This window comes from Carassius carassius, chromosome 9 (assembly GCF_963082965.1).
Source record: "Carassius carassius chromosome 9, fCarCar2.1, whole genome shotgun sequence".
In the NCBI taxonomy this organism is placed as follows: domain Eukaryota; kingdom Metazoa; phylum Chordata; class Actinopteri; order Cypriniformes; family Cyprinidae; genus Carassius; species Carassius carassius.
In genome coordinates this window covers 3,660,137-3,681,775 of record NC_081763.1, presented here as the reverse complement: position 1 = coordinate 3,681,775, position 21,639 = coordinate 3,660,137, and the positions used below count along the sequence as shown (strand labels likewise).

Sequence of the window (21,639 nt, the reverse complement as noted above, 5' to 3'; positions counted from 1 at the left end):
AGTAGGACTGCTAGAATATTCAGCGATGGCAAAACCCACAGCTGGATCCACCAGATCAACCCCAACAGTAGCCATACATGTGCACTCTCACACTAAAATAACCCAATGCAATGTACATTTAGCTCAGTTGAAACCCTTTTATTTATCATTTTTTATTAAATGTTTAATTATGTTCTCATTTACATTGTAAGATTTGAAATGCTGTGAAAAGACAATTTGATTCCAAGAGACTAAACTGAATAAAATAAATTAAAGACATCCATTTACAATCAAACTTAGAGGACGTCTCAAACAACTGTTCAATATTTAAACTTAATTGAATTTTGTTGTTTTAATTTTAAGGCATCTCTAGTATTGTATGGTCTCATTTCAATTGCAGAGCCATTTAAAACTTTTCACACAGAACACAAATAGGGTGTTTATCTGCATGACGTTTCTGGTGTATATTTGTGGAGAAGTGAAGTGAGACCAAGTGTTGTGACCCGTGCTCTGCATTTAACCCATCCAAGTGCACACACACACAGTAGTGAACACACACTCGGAGCAGTGGGCAGCCGATGGTGCGGAGCTCGGGAGCAGTTGGGGTTCAGTGCCTTGCTCAAGGGTCTCACCTCAGTCCTAGTGTTGAGGGTGGAGAGAGCGCTGGACATCCCCCACCAACAATTCCTGCTGGACCGGAGACTCGAACCTTCGGGTTACAAGTCCCACTTTAAGCATTAGGCCACAACTGCCCCCTAATGACAAGAACTTTATTTCATAAGAAATTTTTATTTGTAAATCTCTTGCTACAGCTGAACACTAGAATTGTTTTCCAGAGTGAATTAACAAATGACGTTTCAGGTCTCTCTGATACGTGAAACTCTCATCACACTCGATACATGTGAAAAGCCTCTCTCCGGTGTGAACTCTAATGTGAGTCTGAAAGTTTCCTACAAATCTGAAGCTCTTTCCACACTGAGGGCAGGTGAAAGGTTTCTCTCCGGTGTGAATTCTCATGTGAACACCAAGGTTTGTATTGTTTGAGCAAGTCTTTCCACATTGAAGGCACATGTAGGGTTTCTCTCCAGTGTGAATTATCACATGATTCTTAAGGTTTTTGTTGTCTGAGAAACTCATTCCACACTGAAGACATGTAAAACTGCTTTCTATTGCATGAACCTTCATGTGCTTTTTAAGGGTTACCTTATGTCTGAAGCTCCTTCCACACTGATCACATGTAAATGGAGTCTCACCAGTGTGACTGTTCATGTGATACTTGAGGTTTAGTTTTGTTGTGAAGCTCTTACCACACAGTTTGCAGGTGAAAGGCTTCTCTCCAGTATGAACTCTCATGTGCCTGTTAAAGCTTCCTTGCTGGGTGAAACCGTTTCCACACTGAGAGCATGTGTAAGGCTTCTCTCCAGTGTGGAGGTCCAGGTGGAGTTTCAGGTTTCCTTCTGTAGAGAAACACTTTCCACACTGTTGGCAGGTGAAATTACTTTTTCCTGAGGAAGTCTTTTCAGAGTTTACTTCAGTTATGATATCATGATATTTCTTACAGTGACTTTTTTCTTCAACTTCACTCTCCTCTTTTAGCAGTATCAGGCCTAAGGTGAAAAGAGACAAATACAAGTTAACTCCAGTTTAATGGACACAAAGCAACAGAAAACAAAATGTAAATCATCAAAAACACATGTTTGCTGGATCCTATACCCACCAAGCTACTGAAAAAGGGGTAACCTGTAATTTGAGAACCTCTTGTCAATAGTGTACCTGCCAGTACCAAGATACAAACCTTTGGTAAATGGACTGAATTTATATGGCGCTTTCAACAGACCCATGGCCATCCAAAGCGCTTTACAAGTTGCCTCACATTCACCCATTCACACACTCATTCATACACCGATGGCGGTGATAATTGCCAAAAATTTAAAGAGTTTATGTCCTATATATCTGACCTCTACCACATTGCTGGTGTAAATAAAGAGACAACTCATCAAATAGAAGCACGGAGTGCTGCAGGGTTCAGTATTAGGTCCTCTGCTTTTCTCATTGGATCTGCTTCCTGTGAGAGATATTTTCAATAGATTTCCCCGCTATAATGATGATAGCCAGTTCTATATTTGCTTACCTGAAGAAATTACACAACTCTTCAAGTTAGCAGAGTATATTAACACCATTAAGTATGGGAAGGCTAGACATTGTCTTGTATTGGCCAAATAAAATACCAAAAATCTGAATTTACTGTTATGTTTGTTTCAGCATTTAAAGGAGCATTTCACCCGTGGGAACATTGATCTTCATTGAAAGTGGGTCATATATGTAGTAGAAATCTATTAAAATTTTTGAATTTGGTGCCTTTTTGACCGAGTTATTACAGAAAGTAACTTTAGGGCTTATTTGTATGTGAAACCCCAACTCCCACAATGCAACACATTTGCACAGCTCCACAAGCCACTCCCACTAATCCAGAACACCGCCTATGTGAAACCCGCCTATCAGAGAAAGCACTAGGCTAGCTAACGTTACCGCTTGAGTTTGAAATTCATTGGCGATCTCATTTTTGAAATATTCCTTGTTACTATTTATTTGGAAATGGTGAACTATTGCATGGTACCCGGATGTTCAGCCAAATCAAGGAAAGGGCAAAAAGTAAGTTTTCATGCCCTACCGAGAGTTATGGAGCGATGCAAACAGTGGCTAAGAGCGATGTCTTTGCAAGACACACGGATGGAAGACCTAAAAAACAAGAGGATTTGCAGTTTACATTTTAAGAAGGAAGACTACGAACTAAATGTACTTGGAGTGAAGAGAGTCGTTCTTTTGGATACTGCGATTCCGTCCGTGTTTACCCTTCCAGACGCCGATGAAGAGCCTGGAACATCTGGAACTAGCAGCAGCGCTAAACGCATTCGCTTGGAGGTAAGAGACTCCTATTTCTGTTAACACACATACACTCATCTGTAGTAAAGTAGGACATCAAATATAATTTGGCTGTTTACAAAGTAAATCTGCCGTCTTCCGCATGTTTTCCTTGCTAGTGGTTGTAGTTTTTGTGATTAAAACTCCACTCGTCAACAATGAAGAAGTTCAGAAGCAAATTAGCTGCTAGCAATGTAATGTTAGAAAGACATTCCTTTCAACGTGAACCTGCAACAATGTTCTTTGTAAAGTTGTTGGTATTGATGTAAATTAATATTGTTTGACGTAAGATGTTATTTCATTAAAGTTTAACGTAAATTGAAGTTTAATTTGCAATTTCAGACGCGAACTGCTGCTGCTTTGTTGTCGTCGTCGTCGGATGATGAACAGTGTCTTCTTACCTCAACACCAGTCAAGAAACCTACCCTTGTACAAGCAGTAGAGTTGGTAAGTTTGTACATCAGATTGTCTATAATGGAATTCTAAAACTAATGTAATGTTGATATTAGTTGAATTTAAAACTAAAAAGAAATCTCTTTTTGGATTTTACAGTCAACATGCCCAAATACACCTGGAGGCCTCAATACAAGTGCCAGCAGCATTGAAGTTTTGCAAACCGACGAAAGCTATCAGGCTGAGTCAACCATCCCCCCAACATCATCGTCATCTTCAGAAGAAGAAGGTGTAAAAGACTGGCGTGAAAAAAAGATTATTGTAAATTAATCCAGCCTCATGTCACTTTTCAAATTCTGCCAAATGTGTGGGAAGCCAATTTCTTCGAAGGTCATCATTGACACTGGGGCACAGAGGAAGGTGAATTGGATTTGTCTTGGGGGCCATTCGGGGACTTGGACATCTTCACCAGATGTAAGAGGAATGCCTGAGGTGAATCTCCTTTCTGCGGCGGCTGTTCTCTTCAAGGGTGGAACATTCACAGAACTATCAGACTGGTGCTCAACCATTGGTGTCCAAATGATGGGACAAACTACTTTTTATGCCATTCAGAGCACATATTTGCACCTTGCTATTGAGCAGTTGTATGAAGACAGAAGAAAAGAAATCTTGGCAAGGGTTTATTTGGACCAGAAGGATGGGAAGCGCCCGGAATGTGACTCACCAGGTTTTAATGCAAAGTACTGTCACTACACATTCATGTTAGATGATACCAAGGAGATAGTACACACAGAACTGGTGCAGGTAAGATATATTTAAATGGATGCATAATAACAATAAAAAAAAATGCTATGTTGAAAACTTTGATAGCATCAAACTTATCAAACTTGATTCTTTAGTCTACAGAGGCCACCAGCTCTGGAGCCATGGAGCCACTTGGTTTTAGAAGGGGACTTACAGAGCTTTTGGACTTGGGCCTTGACGTGGAGGTGATGGCCACGGACCGCTCTGCGTCAATACGAAAGATAATGAGGGAACAATATCCTGATATCATGCATGAATTTGATATCTGTCACACAGCCAAAGGTATGTTGTTTTTTCAATTGTTGCAAACACACGCACACAATTGACCTTACTTCTCAGTATACATAATTGAGTCACTCCTGACCCCTGGCCAGATCTGTGCAGCCTTGCTGAACTCAGCCATTGTATGTGTTGAATGTGCACAATGCATAAATAAATGTAAAATGTTGGTTTTTGATTAAAATTTTGCTGCATTTACGAACACAGGCTTCCGGAATAAAATGCTGACGAAGGGGAAAAAAAAAGAAAATGCAATCCTTCTCGCATGGTCCAGGTCAGTGTTGGTTTGAAATATTGCAGAAGTTCCATTGGTTTAAAAGGTTTGAAATTACTAATTTAAATGTCTTTCACAGGTCTGTCGTAAACCACATGTGGTATTCATGTGCCATGAGTAAGGGGAACATAGAGGTAAGGTATTAAAAGCTACAATACAATATATATATAAATTGTTTATTTTAGTGTTAGTATTATTTAAAATCTTTTCTTTCACACAGGCACTGAAAAACAGGTGGAAACAAATTACACACCATGTTAGCAACGAACACGAGTGGAGAGATGATGATGGAAAACGGCAACGGTGTGACCATCCTCCTCTTACCGCCCAGGACCAGAGGATGCGGATGTGGATTGAAAAAGACTCATCGGCATTTCAGGCCCTGTCGTCACTGGTCCTAAACCAAAGGCTCTTGAAAGACCTCGACCATATGGCACTGTTCAAACACACTGGTGAGAATCAATGCGCTTTCACTCTTGAATGTTATTCTATATCCTAATCAACATGTCTTACCTATCCATCCTCTGTCCTATTTGTAATTGCACACAGGGCACCTAGAAAACTTTCACAGTGCTATGTTGAAATACCTCCCCAAGCGTCAGGCGTTTTCATACCAAGGAATGAGGTCCTACCTTGCCATCCTTGACCACAACGAAAACATTATAAAAAGGAAACAAGCCACCACAGTAACAGATTTGTTACCATGTACGCTCTTCAAATAGTATAACAAAAAAATTATAATGTTAACAGCATTGAATTGTCATGTTGTTTTTTAAAAACAATATAAAAGTGTGTATATATATATATATATATATACAATTCTATTCATTGTGGAGAGAACTCTACTGCAATCAAATCTTTATTCAGAATTTGTTTTTTTCATCTGGTTTTATTATATTCCTTGTCATTTATAGGAGAACTACGGTTCAATCAAGTCTACTGCAAGAAATCCAAGCAATGGATACTGAAAAAAATATTCACGGCACACACAACACATTTTGTTGGAGATCTCATCGAGAGAGTACTTGAAAATAGACGCAATATGAACATCAAGTACAAAACCCCAACCTCCTCACTTGCCCTGCCACAACCGGATTTGCCACCCAACATTGCCCCTTTACCAAAACCACCGCAAGAGACTGCCAAAGCTTTATTCAAAAGCCGCTTTTGAGACCTCTACACATTGCACCCAATTCAAATTCCATCTCTATCACTACTGTCTTGGGACAGTAGTCTTTTTATATAGTCTTAGTCTTTTTATATTCTGTAAATAATGGATGTATATAGAAATTGTTGGCTTTAGCTAATTTTATCTTGTTTAGTTAATCTTGTTTAAATTTCTTGTCTACTCATGACAAAATTCTTACATTTGTGAATAAAAAAATACTTATTCAATTCTTTATGTCTACACTAAAGTTCTTCGTTATAAACTTGGGAGTAAATTGATTTAGGAATAAACTTTGCCATTTAGACTTGCACAATACGACAGCAAAATAATGGTTATGCCTACATTATTTTTCAATATATTGTTATAAGGCAACTGGTGGTTACTTGTTCCAGTGTTCCACTTATTAAATGTTGATCATTTAATAGCCCAAATTATTATCAAACATAAATTTGGAGAAACACTATTCGGACAACAGAAACGTGAATGTAAAAAATGTATTGAAATATTTATAACAACAAAAAATATAAATATGAACAAAAGTTATGATTCCTCCTGAGCGTCCTCAACTTCTTGGTGCCCGCAGTACTGGCCATCTGGAGCTGGATATTTTAGTCGAATTGCCTGCACGACACAAGCGGGTAGAATGACACGACGTCCTCTACCCAATCTCTCGCCTTGCAGGACCCATTCGAGAAAGTGTCGGTAGGCTGTTAGGCGATATTGTCTACAAGACATTGAGGACACAGTTAGCGATGTATGGTATTTACGTGCCACAGTAGTAAACAATGCCACAGTAAGCTTTTTGTGCATTAAAAAAGGTACTGCACAAACAGTTTACAGTTGACGTTACGTAACTTATTAACCGGGAATCATTTCGTGATAATAATGCTTGAAGAAATTGTGTACATTTCACGAAATGAATAATAAATAAAATTGAAACACTTACTTTACTGTTAGACATCCATTTGTCACTGCAGGCTTCGGCTGGCGTGTCCAGTTTACCTTCGGAATTCTGAAATATGTCTCCAGGACGCCTCTGTCCATATGCGGGGCGAAACTAGGATGGTTCACAACGCAAACATCCGTGTCCTTGTCTGCCTCAGACATTTCTTCGAGGAGAAATTGGCATCTTTCAAATTCTTTCAGCAGACGGACTCGAGCTCTGTGTCCGTAGGCGCACAACGAGAGCACAGGCACCACCAGTCCGCACCAGCTCGAGCACGCCCGGGCTCCTCGGACGCGACAGGCAGGTCTCCGGCCTCGGCTGCAGCCGCCGCCTCCTGTTCCTCCATCAGCCTCAGCTGCTCTGCGCTATATTGTGGCTAGTATAGATAGCCACGAACATCTGTTTCGAGCAACAGAAAAAACCTCTTCTTCCGTATCATGAGTTGTTCCTCCAGCCATTCTCGTAAATCTGACTCCATAAGCGCTTGTTAGCTTAGCTACATAGCTTCCAAACAAGATGGCGGATTTTCATTTTCGTTTCTGTAAGTTTAGTCCCACCCACTGATCTGTAATAGGCCTGTAGGGTGAGTGGGTCCCACCCCCTGGAATAATAATAAGCTTGTGTTTGTAGTCTACACTTTTCAATGAATTTTGACTTTGACATTTTGACAAAATGACGATTTTTACGTCATAATAAGCAGGAAGTAAAACACTTAAATCCTTATTTCTCCCATCTCAGGGAAAAATAAAGGAAAAATCCATGATCATTATAATATATGACTGGGTTTCTAACAATACAAAGCTAAATGCAAATGGGTGAAGTGTCCCTTTAAAGGGGTCCTATTATTCTTTTTCACTTTTTCAACTTTAGTTAGTCTGTAATGTTGCTGTTGGAACATAAAAAGATCTTCAACGTTACAAAGCTCAAAATCCACTTCAAAAGAAGATATTTTATTTAAAAGAAATCACTTTTCAAAAACTACATTGAACGACTTGTTTGGACTACAGCAAATATTTTCTGGGATTTGTGATATCACAAATACAGATGAATGAGACAAACCCTGTTGAGCTTTCCCAGACAAACTTTTAATGCAATATTTACACTGATGCTCGCAGGCCGCTATATAAGGGCATGACATTTCCCGAATACTCATAGTACATGCTACTGTAAATGAAAAGACATTAAATAGTTATGAATAGGGCTGCTCCGATCACGATCGGCCGATCGTTAATGCGCATCTCGTCAGTAAAGCCGGTTCTCTAATCAGCGGTAAATTCCCTCAGGTGCGTGATTTCACATAGAGCAGCTGTTACTACACAGAGCCGTTGTTAACTGAGAAGATGCGCAAATCCACGTTCATTTTCAGCGTTTATTTGCGCATCTTCTCAGTTAACAACGGCTCTGTGTAGTAACAGCTGCTCTATGTGAAATCACGCACCTGAGGGAATTAACCGCTGATTAGAGAACCGGCTTTACTGACGAGATGCGCATTAACGATCGGCCGATCGTGATCGGAGCAGCCCTAGTTATGAATAAACGTTTATTATTTCATAGTCTTATGCAACAATTACATATCATAATTATAAAATTTTGACAATTTACACATTACATATTACCATTGTCATATAACAGCCAGTATTTCTATCTGTAACAATCATAACAGTCGTATAGTTACTCGATATCTTTTTTTTTTCCATAGTTATCACTGAAAAGGTATGTGTTAAACTAAAATACTTATTAATTTTTAAAATAATATTTATCATGAACAAAACTGATTTAAACAAAAATTGTATCTTCAGGTTTCGAAGCTTGATCCTTTTTGTCACAACCGTGTGATCTGATGTCTGAAGCTTTGGTTTTTCACACAACCACATAACTGATTTGTAATCGGGTAAAAAAAAAAGCTGCAAACCCCTTTGTGCAGGTTGAGTTATTTTCTTCTTTGATAAGAATAAATCATAGAACGAATTTATATTTACATGTTTAGTTTTGTGCATGTTCAATTTGCATCACTTCAACTGACAATTTCACATGAATCTTCATTTATTTTGATCTTACAGTATCAGCACGAGTCTTTCCTATGAACTCACAGAGTTAGGACAACAGCTTATTTCAAAAGCTTACATAAAAGCTCATGTAGATATTATCATATGTATAAACCACATGCATTCTTTTTTTTTTTTTTTTTTAAGTACTTTAACAAAATAAGTAGGTTTTCCAGATTTTCCAATACTTCAGTCTCTAAAAAGGCTAAATTTAAGCACTTGACTGTTTTTATAATATTTTAGACACAAATGGATTAGCATCCTCTTGACTGTTCAGTTCTGCAAAGAAACTGTATTTCTGTAATTTCAGTCAGAATTTAAGCACCATCTTTTGGCTACACACCACAATATTATCTTGGACAGCTTCATGTTGGCATTTGTGGATAAGCTCCTATCTAATCGATGGCATTATGACAATGGTACTGTAGGACTGGTGCTACCTCTGCAGAGATCTCTACTCTTATTTTCTGCATACTGATGCATTTAAAAGTTAATGCCAAACGAGTGTTTATAAAAATTATCGAAACACAACATGGATAACATTAAATAAACTTCTTTTAACCAGGTTAAAATGTTGATTATTAGTAACTCAAACCCCTTTATCCAAACCTCTCGACTTAACCATCTGTTGAGTACATCTGCCATGTTTGTAGTTTTTTAACACTTTATTCATCTGTTTGTAGTTCTGAACTAAATCTTTCACCTCTTTTCTACATATTATGAGACACACTTATTCTAATCTCACACACTATTTAGGAAGGATCGTATGAACATGAGGCGCCCCGCTTCATGACACATAAAACCACTATAATTTAATGAAAAACCACTCATGTGCCATTCTTCAATAATGAATCGTTCACGTGTGTAGAGCTGGACATTTAGATGAGGATCAGACGAGTGAGGATGAAAACAAACCTGTTTGTTCCTCCGCCTCTTCTTGTTTCACACGGACTGCATCTTCAATCTTCATGTCTTCGCTCTCCTCTTTAATTAACTCCATCTGTACATCACATGAACCTCAGCGGCTGTACTTTCTGCTCCGTCATGATTGAGATCAGAATAATTAACAGAGAGAAAAACCAACCCAAACTGAATCTCTAGGTGGGTCTCAATCCGTTCATAGTTACGATAGACATTAAATCTTTGTTCATTTGTAAAACGCATTTACCACTTTAAAAGATTGCGGGTGGTTTGCAGAAGTCGTGACCCGTGTTTGTGATGATTGTATGGCACGGTTTCGACAGCAGGTGTCGCCGGCGTGGGGTGAAGGGTTTCTCCATCACTTTATGAACGGATTCACTACAGAGAGAGCGAACTGAGACGCGTCTGTTGCGTGACTCGTGTGTGGATGAGCTTTACTCACCTGAGAGAGACTCAAACATGTTGGGTAAAGCATTGCAATCTCACATAAGATAATAATCATTTGTAAAAGCAAAAAGAGACTGCACGGATTGCACTGTTTTCAATTCTTAAAACCACAAACCTTTCTTCAGCTAAATCACAACAGACACAGGAGCGGCGCGGCTTTATGACGTCACAGCGACACACCAAAATAAAAGTTCAAACGCTCATCTAAAATTACAGAAGCGCACAGAAATGTTTTTCAGCTGAAACATAAAGAGTGTGATTTCTGAATGCAGAAACCATTTACACCTGATATAAATTAGATGAAAATGCAAATAGGAACTGTGATTTTAAAAATAAAAGTTGAAAGGAGTGTATAATGTAGCATTTTATAATATCAAAAAATTATGATTGTCCAAGAACCAGTAGATTTACTTTCATCTCTAGAAACGTTTCACAGATTTTTTTTCTCGCTTTTAAAGCCATAGTAATGAAATAGCCACAAGAAATAAGAAAGCTTGTTCCCAGCTAACAATTTTTGGTTCCCAGAACGTTAGTTTTTGGTTCCCAGAACGTTATTTTTTATGGTTTGTTTTTGGTTAGCCAGGAAAGTTTTCTTAACGTTCTCAGAACGTTAGTTCTTGGTTCCCAGAACGTTCTCAGAACGTTAGTTTTTGGTTCCCAGAATGTTTTCTGAATGTTAGTGTTTGGTTCCTAGAACGTTCTCAGAACGTTAGTTTTTGGTTCCCAGAACGTTAGTTTTTGGTTCCCAGAATGTTTTCTGAATGTTAGTGTTTGGTTCCCAGAACATTCTCAGAATGTTAGTTCTTGGTTCCCAGAACGTTCTCAGAACGTTAGTTTTTGGTTCCCAGAATGTTTTCTGAATGTTAGTGTTTGGTTCCCAGAACATTCTCAGAACGTTAGTTTTTGGTTCCCAGAACGTTAGTTTTTATGGTTTGTTTTTGGTTTGCCAGGAAAGTTTTCTTAACGTTCCCAGAACGTTAGTCTCCGTTTATTAATAAAACTCAGAGGACTTAATCAGCCGGAGCACGAGACAGTCAGCACTCTGCAAGAAAGGCCAGCTTGGTGATTTCTACGGCGACAGCCGCACAGCAGCGGGGAACAGGTGGCGGATCAGCGCTGGAAAGCGAGAGGCAAGGCAGGGAACAAAAAACAAAACAAAAAAAAGCAGGAACAGCAGATCGACTAGACAGAGGGAAAAATACAAAAACGGAGTCAACACACTATGGCTAGCAACGAGAAAGCTTACTTTAACAACACTTACGGACTGACACAAGACAGCAAACACAAGGGCATGATAAAGGGAAGATAATCAGCGCAAGACAGGATGCAGGTGAGGGACAAAACGTTAAGGGATAACAAGAGGGGCGGAGAAAACATAGCGGGAATAGTGAAACACCTGGCGAGCCAGCAAAACCTTAACCATGTGCTCCAGGACAGAAAAAGCCTCAAACCCCACTGAGATCATGACAAGAACGTTATTTCTAACGTTCAACTAACAATTTAATTTACTTTAATAACATACAACTGTAAATCTATATAAATAATCAGCCTACAGTCCATGTTTTTGTCATTTTTTATTTGTTGATTAAAAAATAATAATAAAAACACAATCATGGGGTTGTAGACTGTGCATCACATTCAAAACATGGCAGAAAGCGAAACAAAATCAAACTAACTACTTCAAACAATTTATTATTAGTGTAATTGTAGATCCAGCATTCTTCCATCTTCACCACAGTCATCTGTAAATATAACAAAGAAGAATAGTAATATTATAACAAATAAAAGTGATATTCTTGTTTCAATCAGTCATTGCCATTGCCTAGTACCTCAATTATAACGTAATAACAGTTTACCGCTAGATGTCACTGTTGAAGAGGGTATTCAAAGGGGCGTTTGTTGTAAAATATAGATGTCAGCGAGCAGCGAGATAAAAATTAGCGATAGATGCCATTTACACAAATTAGGCTATGTCAGATAGATATGGTTTACATTAACTGCAAATAGCAATTGATTATTTACGCTAAAAGGGACAACAACAACAAAAAACCTTCCATTTTATTGGAACTTCTGTTCTGGGAAACAGACCGTAATATCAAGATCAATCGTACCGTTTTAGGCACTCTTACGATGCTTTTGTGAAACGCTGCATGTAGCCTTCGCTATATGTGTTAGTCACAGTAGTATCACTGGCATAGTTAATAGCAATTTCTAAATGCATTTAAATACTGTCAGGGTTGTGTCACAGGGTTGGGTCTAGTTTATTTCTGGGTTTTGTGACGGACTGTAATGTCTGGTGTTTGTGTGAGCGGACAGTCTCTCGGCTGCATGTCTTGTTTCATGTTGGGTGTTCTATCTTTAATCAACAAATACAGTGTGTTTACCATTTTAAATTCCTATGTGGAGCGAATTTCAGAGCCTGTGAGATAATATCTTCCACTTCTGTTGACTTCATTGATTTGAAGTTCCTCTGTGTTGCTCCTAAAAATTAGATGAAATAATCTGATCAAACAACTTCAACAAAGTACTACAAACTAAGGATTATGGAATTAAAACTTTCCTATGATAAGAGAGCAAATCCTAAGCTCCTGGAATGCCATTTTTGTTTTCTTTCCTCTCATGCTGTAGGCACCCAGTGACCCAGGACTTCATTGGTGGCCACTTTACGTAGCATCTTACGCACAACCGCCTCTGGATTGATAACCCCGATGGAGCGTAGGTAGTTAGTCTAAAACAAACAAAAAAAAAACATCACCGTTATGTACCATAAAAACATTAAAATTAACCTAAAGGGATATTTACCCCACAAATGAGCATTGGTGTTATTTACACACCCTCATGTTTCTTTAAACCTGCATGAAGTGTTTGTTTTTTTTTTAAATAAAGGAAGATATTTTAAAGAGTGCTGGTAGCCGAACAGTTTATTTTCCCCATTGACTTCCATTTTCTACACTGTGGAAGTTAACGGGGAACAGCAACTGTTTGATTACCAGCACTCTTTAAAATGTTTTCATGTAAAAAAAAAAAACTTCATGCAGGTTTAAAGAAACATCTGTGTGAGTAAGTAACAGTTCACCCACAAATGAACAATCCTTTTAAGTAAAATCATTGTAACAGCTGAAAATTATGTAATGTGTGAGCATTTTATTGTCAATGAACATTGACAGCTTATGTAAATTGCTGTATTTATTACCATCTTTTTCCTAGTCTCTTTATTTTCTAATGAGGTGTCAAACTCTTTAAGATCCTCTACAATTTGACAGGGCCCATTTTCTAGAGTTTCCTCCTGTCTCTACCACTGGCACAGTCACAGCTAACAGTCTTCTCTGCAGTGTGAGGATGTCTTGCTGGTCCTCGCAGAGCTCTTGTAACTTCTGCAAGACTTTTGTGCGGTAGTCTAAAAAAACAAACAAACAAACAAAAAAAAAAACATTATGGAATCCGTTCCTGAAATGTGCATGCATTTTTGTGACCGAGCTTACTCTTTGTTGCTTCTTCTGACGAGGATCTGTGGTTCTCCTAAGAGGAGGTCAGACATCTGATCTGCTGTGGCATAAAAAATACCTATGCTTCAAAATTGACATTATACACATTCATGAATTTCAGTGAATTTGTTACATAACTTGTTTGGGTGGTGACAAAGTTTGCAGTGAGCATGGCAATGATGCCTCTGCTGTAAATAAATACAATTTTAATGTACAATATATAGTATAAATGTACAATAGGTATACATTGTTTATTAACATACAAAACTTCTTACAGAATAAGTTGGGAGATCTTGGCTTTTCCTGATTGCCTGTGGAGAAGAGAGAGAAACATATTACTTTAAGTCCGTTGTGGATTAAATCTTGAAACACATTTTTTATATTTATATATAAAACATATAGATTTCATTCTACTTACCTTTGTCTTGAGGATATGTTTTGGGCAGTTGCTGATCTGAAAATACAACAAAAATATAAAAAGACGTCTAGGTTGCTTTGAATTGTGCAAATAAAATGTAATATTACTATCTGTGTAAATTATGTAAAAACTTACATTTAGGTGCAACAGGTTTCGACACCTTTTTCTTCTTTGTAATGCAATCATCTGAAATTAATGAATTTTTGTATGTTTAAATAAAAGGCAAAGTTAAAAAATGCCTTTAACTCCATAGTTCAATCATAAAAGATAAAATATAGTTGTGAACACCTACCATCTGAAGAAATTTCTGTTTCAGATCGAAATCTCTTTTGCATTTTATGTGGCCTCTTTTTACTTGTTGTGTCCTCTGTTTCAATATGTGACGTTTCGGCAACAAGCTGGCATTTCTGGGAGGCTTTGTCATAAGAGTCTGTAAAATATATGTCAAATAATATTATAGCCCAGCCAACATGTATATGTGGGCCCCACATGGTTTATGCTTGGGCTACGTGGTTAGGTCCCAAATATATGGTCCCAAACTGGTCATTTAATCTGGGGCCCAGTTGGATCAGCTAAGTAGGTCCCACATTGGCAAAAACAGGTGGGTTCCCAACATGTGGGTCCTAGTTGGGTCACTAATGGGAAATAAGTGCATGGGCACAAAATGGGCAACACAAATGGGGCTCATTTGGGTTTATCAAATGGGTTAGACATGGGCAAACACAATAAATCCCATGGGCCCATTTTTTTTTTTTTTACATAATCTGTATGTTGAATCAATGTCATGTCTTCAAGAAATACATAATCTTTGAATTATTATTATTTCTAATTATTATTTTGTTATTATTGTAGTATTGTATAATACTTTGATCAAAACACCACTTCAATAATCTAAATATATGTGTAATGAATTAAACCTTGCTAATCATCGGGAAGAAGGAGGCGGGAACCGGTGGACAATCAAACAACATTTTAATAAAGCAAAATAAACACAAAACAGCGCACCAGCCCCTCACGGATGACTGGTGCGCTCAAATAAAAACCAAAACACAACTAAAAGCCCAGGCCTGGTCCTCTCTCGTCCTTCACTGTCGTCGCTCCAGTTTTATATCCTTCCATCTCCTCCATGGGCCTCGAGACCGGCGGGTCGAACAGGTGTAGCTCATCTCCAATCACTCCACCGGCCTCGCTCCCATGTCCCTCGGCCCCGCCCCACTCGTCACATACCACCATCGCCCCTCGCAGGCCGGGGGGTACTCCCGAGACTGCGCTCTACTCCCCCCCCCCCCCCCCTCCAGGGGGGACCGCTCACGGGGACCTGCGGGAACCTGGGGGTAGGACAGGCGAGGCGAGAGAAAAGGAGATGGAAGGAGGAGCGACAGAGACGAGAGAGGGGAGAGAGGAAAAAAAAAAAAAAAAAAATCCGGTTCCCAGACGCACCGCTGCTCGGCCCTCCACCAGCTGGGTGATCTCCTCCGCGGTGCCTGTCGGTGGCACTGGACGGCCCTCGGCGGACGGCACGACACTCCTTCGCCGCCCGGTGGACGGCGACGGCTCCTCCGGTTTTGGGCAGCCGGCAGGAGTCCCCCGTTCCCTGCTCCTCCCCGTTCCGGCGGATTGCAGGCTCCGGCCACCTGGCGAACGGCGCAGACTCCTCCGCTCCCTCACGGACGGCAGCCGCCCCTCCCTATCGTGGGCGGCCGGTAGCGAGCTCGCCCGTCCCCGGCAACTCGCTCCAGCCCACCGCCTCGAGCGTCCATGGCGGCACACTCCTCGCCTGCTCGATGGCACCGCGGATTCACCACAGCGGCGAGGGATCTTCAGCAGCGCGTCCCTCCTTCTCCCGGGCTTCGGCACCACTGTAATGAATTAAACCTTGCTGATCATCGGGAAGAAGGAGGCGGGAACCGGCGGACAATCAAACAACATTTTAATAAAGCAAAATAAACACAAAACAGCGCACCAGCCCCTCACGGACGACTGGTGCGCGCAAATAGAAACCAAAACAGTTTTATATCCTTCCATCTCCTCCGTGGGCCTCGAGACCGGTGGGTCGAACAGGTGTAGCTCATCTCCATTCACTCCACCGGCCTCGCTCCCATGTCCCTCGGCCCCGCCCAACTCGTCACAATATGTTAAAATATAATCATATTATTAACAAAAATAATAATAATGGGTATAATTTCAAGCTCACGAGAGAAGAGCAGCAGAAACTTTTTTTGCTTTTTGTGATTTTGTTTGGACTTACAATTTTTTTTATGTGCCTAAAGCTAACCATTCAGGATTGCATTTTTATTCACAATGTCATCAAAACACTATTTGACCAACTAATCAAATGATATAGCCAGTCTACAAATAAAACTAAACACACATTTCTTTAAAAAAAGAAAAAGAAAGAAAGAAAAGAAGAAAAGTCATATTTTCCATTATCACACTGAAACAATTGCTATTGGTTGTTTCACCTTTGATCATGATTAATATGACTGTCATTTACGTAACTGGCCAATGACAAATGTGTGCGCCTTACTGCTCATGTTTGAAAATACATCAATGAGTTGATGACGACATCTATGTGCTACTGCTCGGTAAGATTACTCGGTCTTTCCTTATGCCTGATAAATGTATAGTTGCTTCTTCTTCTAACTGTCCCCAATTTATTTCCTGTTCAAAGCTTTCAGTAAAGACTGGGTCAAATACAGGTTAAAAGTATGTATTTTAACAATTAGGTATATAACAAAAAAAATTATGAAACCTAAATGAGTAAGTTTCTGGGGCCAACATGGAACTCAACCCACAAACCCACTGACAGCTTGTAAGGACAAACCCACTTACAGCTTGTATTTCAGCCCATGTAGTAACCTTGAAGTACCTACAAAAAAAAACTAAAGCTGGGACCCAGATGGATCCAGTTGGGGCCCAACTGTTTATAAGCGCCATCCTATATGATCCATTATGGAACCTGAGGACAATCCATTCAGACCATTTCAAACCCACATGGGCCCCACATACAAATGTTAGCTGGAAAATGGCATTTAGAAATTTTGGCAGTAATCATAAAAGGTTTTAACATCACCTTCATGAGTCAAGCAGCAAACTTAAATCCTGAAATTTTGAAATAGTATCACTATACCTGTTCTTAACCAAAAATTTTTCAGCAAGTACCGCCTCCATTTTTGCTTGTCAGGAATCGCATTGTTTTTTACCAACTGCCTTGAGTTTGTGTAGGTCCAGAAACAGTATATTCCCTATTTAAAATGAATGAAAAAAATAAATAAATTAATAAATAAATGAGTGTAAGTGTAATGTTATTTTAAAGTTTAGTGAATAAAAGCATACTTTGATCGTTTCCTCAAACCAAGTTGTTGGGATAATTTCTACAGAATTATCATCTGCAAACTCTACCACTGCAAAAGTCACCATCTGTTGAGAGATAAAAACAATGCTTTTATATTACAAATGCACAACCTATCAATATGCACAGCACAATCTCTGGTCCTGAATAAACACTGCTCGTATATGAGTTCACTCTACACAGCAGAGGTTTTTTAATCACAAATGATTTTTGCTATAACTTGGGTAAAAAAAAAGTTTTATATATTTAAATATTCACCCTGAAATGAAAGCAAGACCATCCTCAGCCCATGGAAGAATGGCCCATACAGTGAACAGTTCAAAAGCAGACCCTCATTTTCCTGCTCTCCCAGCCCAGTGTCTGGACAAAACTGAAACGTAGTCCGTTGGTTGTGAGGTAGGTGGAGATGGGGTGAGGTGGGGTGGGATGGGGAAGAGAGTTAAAGTGTATGCAGTATGGCCAAAAAAAAATATTTCCTGGTTTTCTTCAATCATTATGGCAGTTTTTGATAGCTGCTGTTCTGGGATTAGTGTCATTTTGGATTGTCTTGACTGCACTTTGAAACAACCAATCATCCGTGAGTCACATGGGTCTTTGAAAAGTGGTTGAGATTTCTCAAAAACCTTGCACAATAACATCCGGCAGCCTGAATCATCCATCTCTTCCCTTTCTTCAATGGCCACGCAACATTTACTCTCCTCGAGAATGAAAGCATTGTTTGGTCTTGTAATTTTGAGCTTTGTGGTGACCACTGATTGAGTCTGTGGAAAATTTGACCTCTCCATCAGACGTTTGGCCACTTGAACAAGCGGCTTCTTTCCTGACCTTACAAGTCGTTTAAGCTTTCCCAGAAAGTTTTCGAATGGGAAAGCGCTGCAAGCATCAAGACAACCAAAATTCATGGCCTCTGCTGATAGATGTATCATGGAATGTATGTTGTATACCATGAAATGATCACCATACAGTTCTTTAGTTTTTTCTACAAAGTATTTCATCAGCTGACTGCTGTAGCAGTTGTGGGCCACTGCAGAGTTTGGAGAAAGAAGAAGACCCAAGGCAACACTGAATGTCATAAAATGATCGTAAAGCTGGTCGGCCAGAATTCCTTTCAGTACAATCTTGCCAGTGTAAACAGCAAACTGCCGCAGTTCTGTTGCCTTCCACCTATCTATGTCGTCCAGACCTCTTGGTTTTCTAGCAAAACAGCTTGGAATGTCTTTTCTGAGTGCCAGTAGCCGTTGAGTCACTTCATTGATTTGTCCAGCTGACATTCGCACATTCCGGTTTCCTCTCATCCACTCTGTGATCAATTTTTTTGTGACCCCCAGGCAGGCTTGGTGCATATAGTCTATTGGAAATTGGTTAATCATGTCCAAAGGGAGCCTCAAAAATGGGGACACTGAAATGGCATCATCTTTCTGCCGTTTTGCCATTTCAGCACGGTATGTCTCATCTGTGCGTAGTGTGAGGTTGTCTGCCTTTGGATATGTTACTCTCCCAGTAACCCACATGCTCTTCTGAGTGCATTTATCACACCCGTAATATCCTGAGTACTGTTTTATCTTTTTGACCATTGCTCTTGCAGGTGCGTCACACACAACACTTCTAATCTGAATTTGTATTCCTTCGAAACCATTGTCCAGGAGATCCTGAATGTCTTTAATGGCTTCCTCAACAAAATCCAAATCTTTTGGTTTGGAAGGACCAAGTGTCAGTGTCACCGGAAAGACTCTGATAGGTGTCAGGTGAATGGCACAGAGGATGGGCCATAGATTTGCTTTGTTGCTTTTGAAAATGGGCAGTCCATCTATATTGAATGATAACTCCAGTGTTGTTATTCCGTCAGTTACATCCCTTGGGTAGTGCTGCAACTGCTCGCTAAGACTCTTTCTCAGGTTGAAATGAACACACTCCATTCCTGACTTCGTCACTGTTTTAATATGTCTCGGAGTTTGCAGCAAGGTTCTTGCTGTTAAAGGCAGCTCTGGATGACCATTTTGTCTAAGTCCCTTCAGAAGGTCATCAATGGCAATGTGTTTAATAAGGTGTTTTGTAGCCCAACCCTGCAAAAATGTTGTAAGCGAGGCTGGAGACATTTGATTCACATCCTCAGGCTCTGAAGTGCAGTTGTCCTCACTGAAGAAATGATCCTCATTCTCATGTTCTGAACTGCCGATTTCTTCACTGACCCCATTATCCTCACTCTCTTGTCCTAAACGGCAGTTTTCTTCACTGACTCCTGTCTCTGCACATTTAAAAGCACCCCAGATGTCCATGTCATTTCTTTCATCCACATTGACCTGATATTGACCATGTTGAGATGTTACTGGAAGGCATTTTGATTGTTCTCCAATAATCCTTTCAGTTAGTGACTTCCGGGCACATTTCCATTGCCTTGTGTACCTTTGCCTTTTGGATTTTGAGTTAATTTCTAAATTCAGAATATTTGCTTTCATAAAATATTCTGCAATAGCAAGTACAAGAAGAATACATTAAAGTATTGAAAAGGGGGGTTTGTTTTGTGTGATTTCTGAAATAAGTTATGCAAATAAAATTGTAACAGAGCAAGTATTTATTAGTGTTTTTTTTTCTTCAGTATTTGCACAGTGTGGGCCACACTGTCCACATACAGTCTAGGAAGGACTGCGCAGTTCGGTGCTGAACTGAATAGTTGCTAAATTATTAGATTAACATCACAATTTGACGACCGAGGCAGAGCAGAAACCAAAATTCATGCTTGCTGCGGTTATTTGACCTCGTTAATATTTTGAAGTGCCAGGGTTGATACAGGTAGCAATTTTACTATGTTCTTATCTTCTGAGGATGTTGTACTGTTTTGTAGTGATCTGATTTATCAGCAGTGTGTGAATTCAGTTACTCAACACACAGAAACAGTGCAGTCTTCAGAATTTGGGAGAAATGTTTTCAGTAGCTTAGAATAAAATAAAAATAGAAATTTTAATCAAACTCATACCTATAAATAGTCAAATGGATAACTTTGCTGTGTTCTCTTAATTTTTTCCAGTGCTGAATCTGCATGAATAGCTTATTTGTCCCATCACAAAAAAATGACCAAATATAAATATCCGATGTAAGTTTAAAAATAAAATATACAACATGACAACACATTTAGGAGAAGCTAAGTAATATTACTTACCTTGAAATTAAAATGGAGGAAGACAGAGGAAGATGATCCAAAATCTTATAAAATAAAGAAATGAAAACAATATATTAATCAAACCTTAAGTTTCATGTTGCAGATATGCTGCATTATGCCAATAAATACTGAAAACTTGTTTAATAGTTAGTCAAAACATGTACTTACAAAACCAAAAAAACTGACTGTGTCTTAGCTCTTAAAAGAACTTTTGGGGTGTAAAGAAATCAGGCTGCTGTGGACACACATGCAAAAAGAAAAGAAAAAGAGAAAAACAATAAGCAAGGCTGAATATGAGTGTGTGGGCCATTATAGGAGTTAAAATGTTTAGTTAATGGTTACAGAATAGTCAGAATGTAATAAACATGGCTAAAAGACTTTTGGTATAAGAACATTCTCCAAATATTCAGTGTTGGTTCTGGGAGCGTGAAAATTTTTCCAGTTTTCTTGATGCTAGAGGAACGTGTTTTAAAAGGTAGGCCTATAATATTCCACAAACCTTAATTTCAACTTAATTTTGATTTAAAATGCAACATTATAGGAACAAAGTTACTTAGATAGATAGATACTAACGAAACCTCTTTTTTTTATGATGAGAGAACGAGTGTTGCGTAACCCTGCCGTGCTTTGTGCTACGTTCTGATTTCGCTTCTGTATGAAAAACCAAAGAACATTCTATCTGGACTGGGTTTATATAGACATAAGCCACGCCCATTCTTGTGCGACGTGACGTTTGAGGGCGCCCATGCCCTCATTGGTGCTTACGTCATGAGCAGCCTCTCGATAGGTTGCAGCAGTTGCCACAGAGCGACCAATAGGTTTCCTCTTTCATCCTCGAAGGGACTGGATTTCATCTGATTGCGGTAAGTTTTCTTTAAGTTTTATGAATGAAAATAGGCTATAAATTGCACAAATTATGATAAAATATAGTATTATGTTAAAATATATATTCCTGGTGACTATAATTTTCTATTTAGAGATTATCCACGTAGCAGCTAGCAAATTGCTACTTAAAGTTATTGCTACCCAGACTAGATTGAGGAAACATG

At 39.2% G+C, this 21,639-nt stretch overlaps 1 protein-coding gene across 1 annotated transcript; it reads right to left on the bottom strand.

The window, feature by feature from the left end:
* Positions 1-397: 397 nt before the first annotated feature.
* LOC132148768 (gastrula zinc finger protein XlCGF8.2DB-like) lies at positions 398-9,850 on the bottom strand. Its single transcript, XM_059557467.1, has 2 exons — positions 9,726-9,850; positions 398-1,586 (listed from the first exon to the last, which is right to left on the bottom strand). The coding sequence occupies exons 1-2, from the start codon at positions 9,808-9,810 to the stop codon at positions 799-801; spliced, it is 873 nt and encodes a 290-aa protein (XP_059413450.1). The 5' UTR covers positions 9,811-9,850; the 3' UTR covers positions 398-798.
* Positions 9,851-21,639: the final 11,789 nt, after the last annotated feature.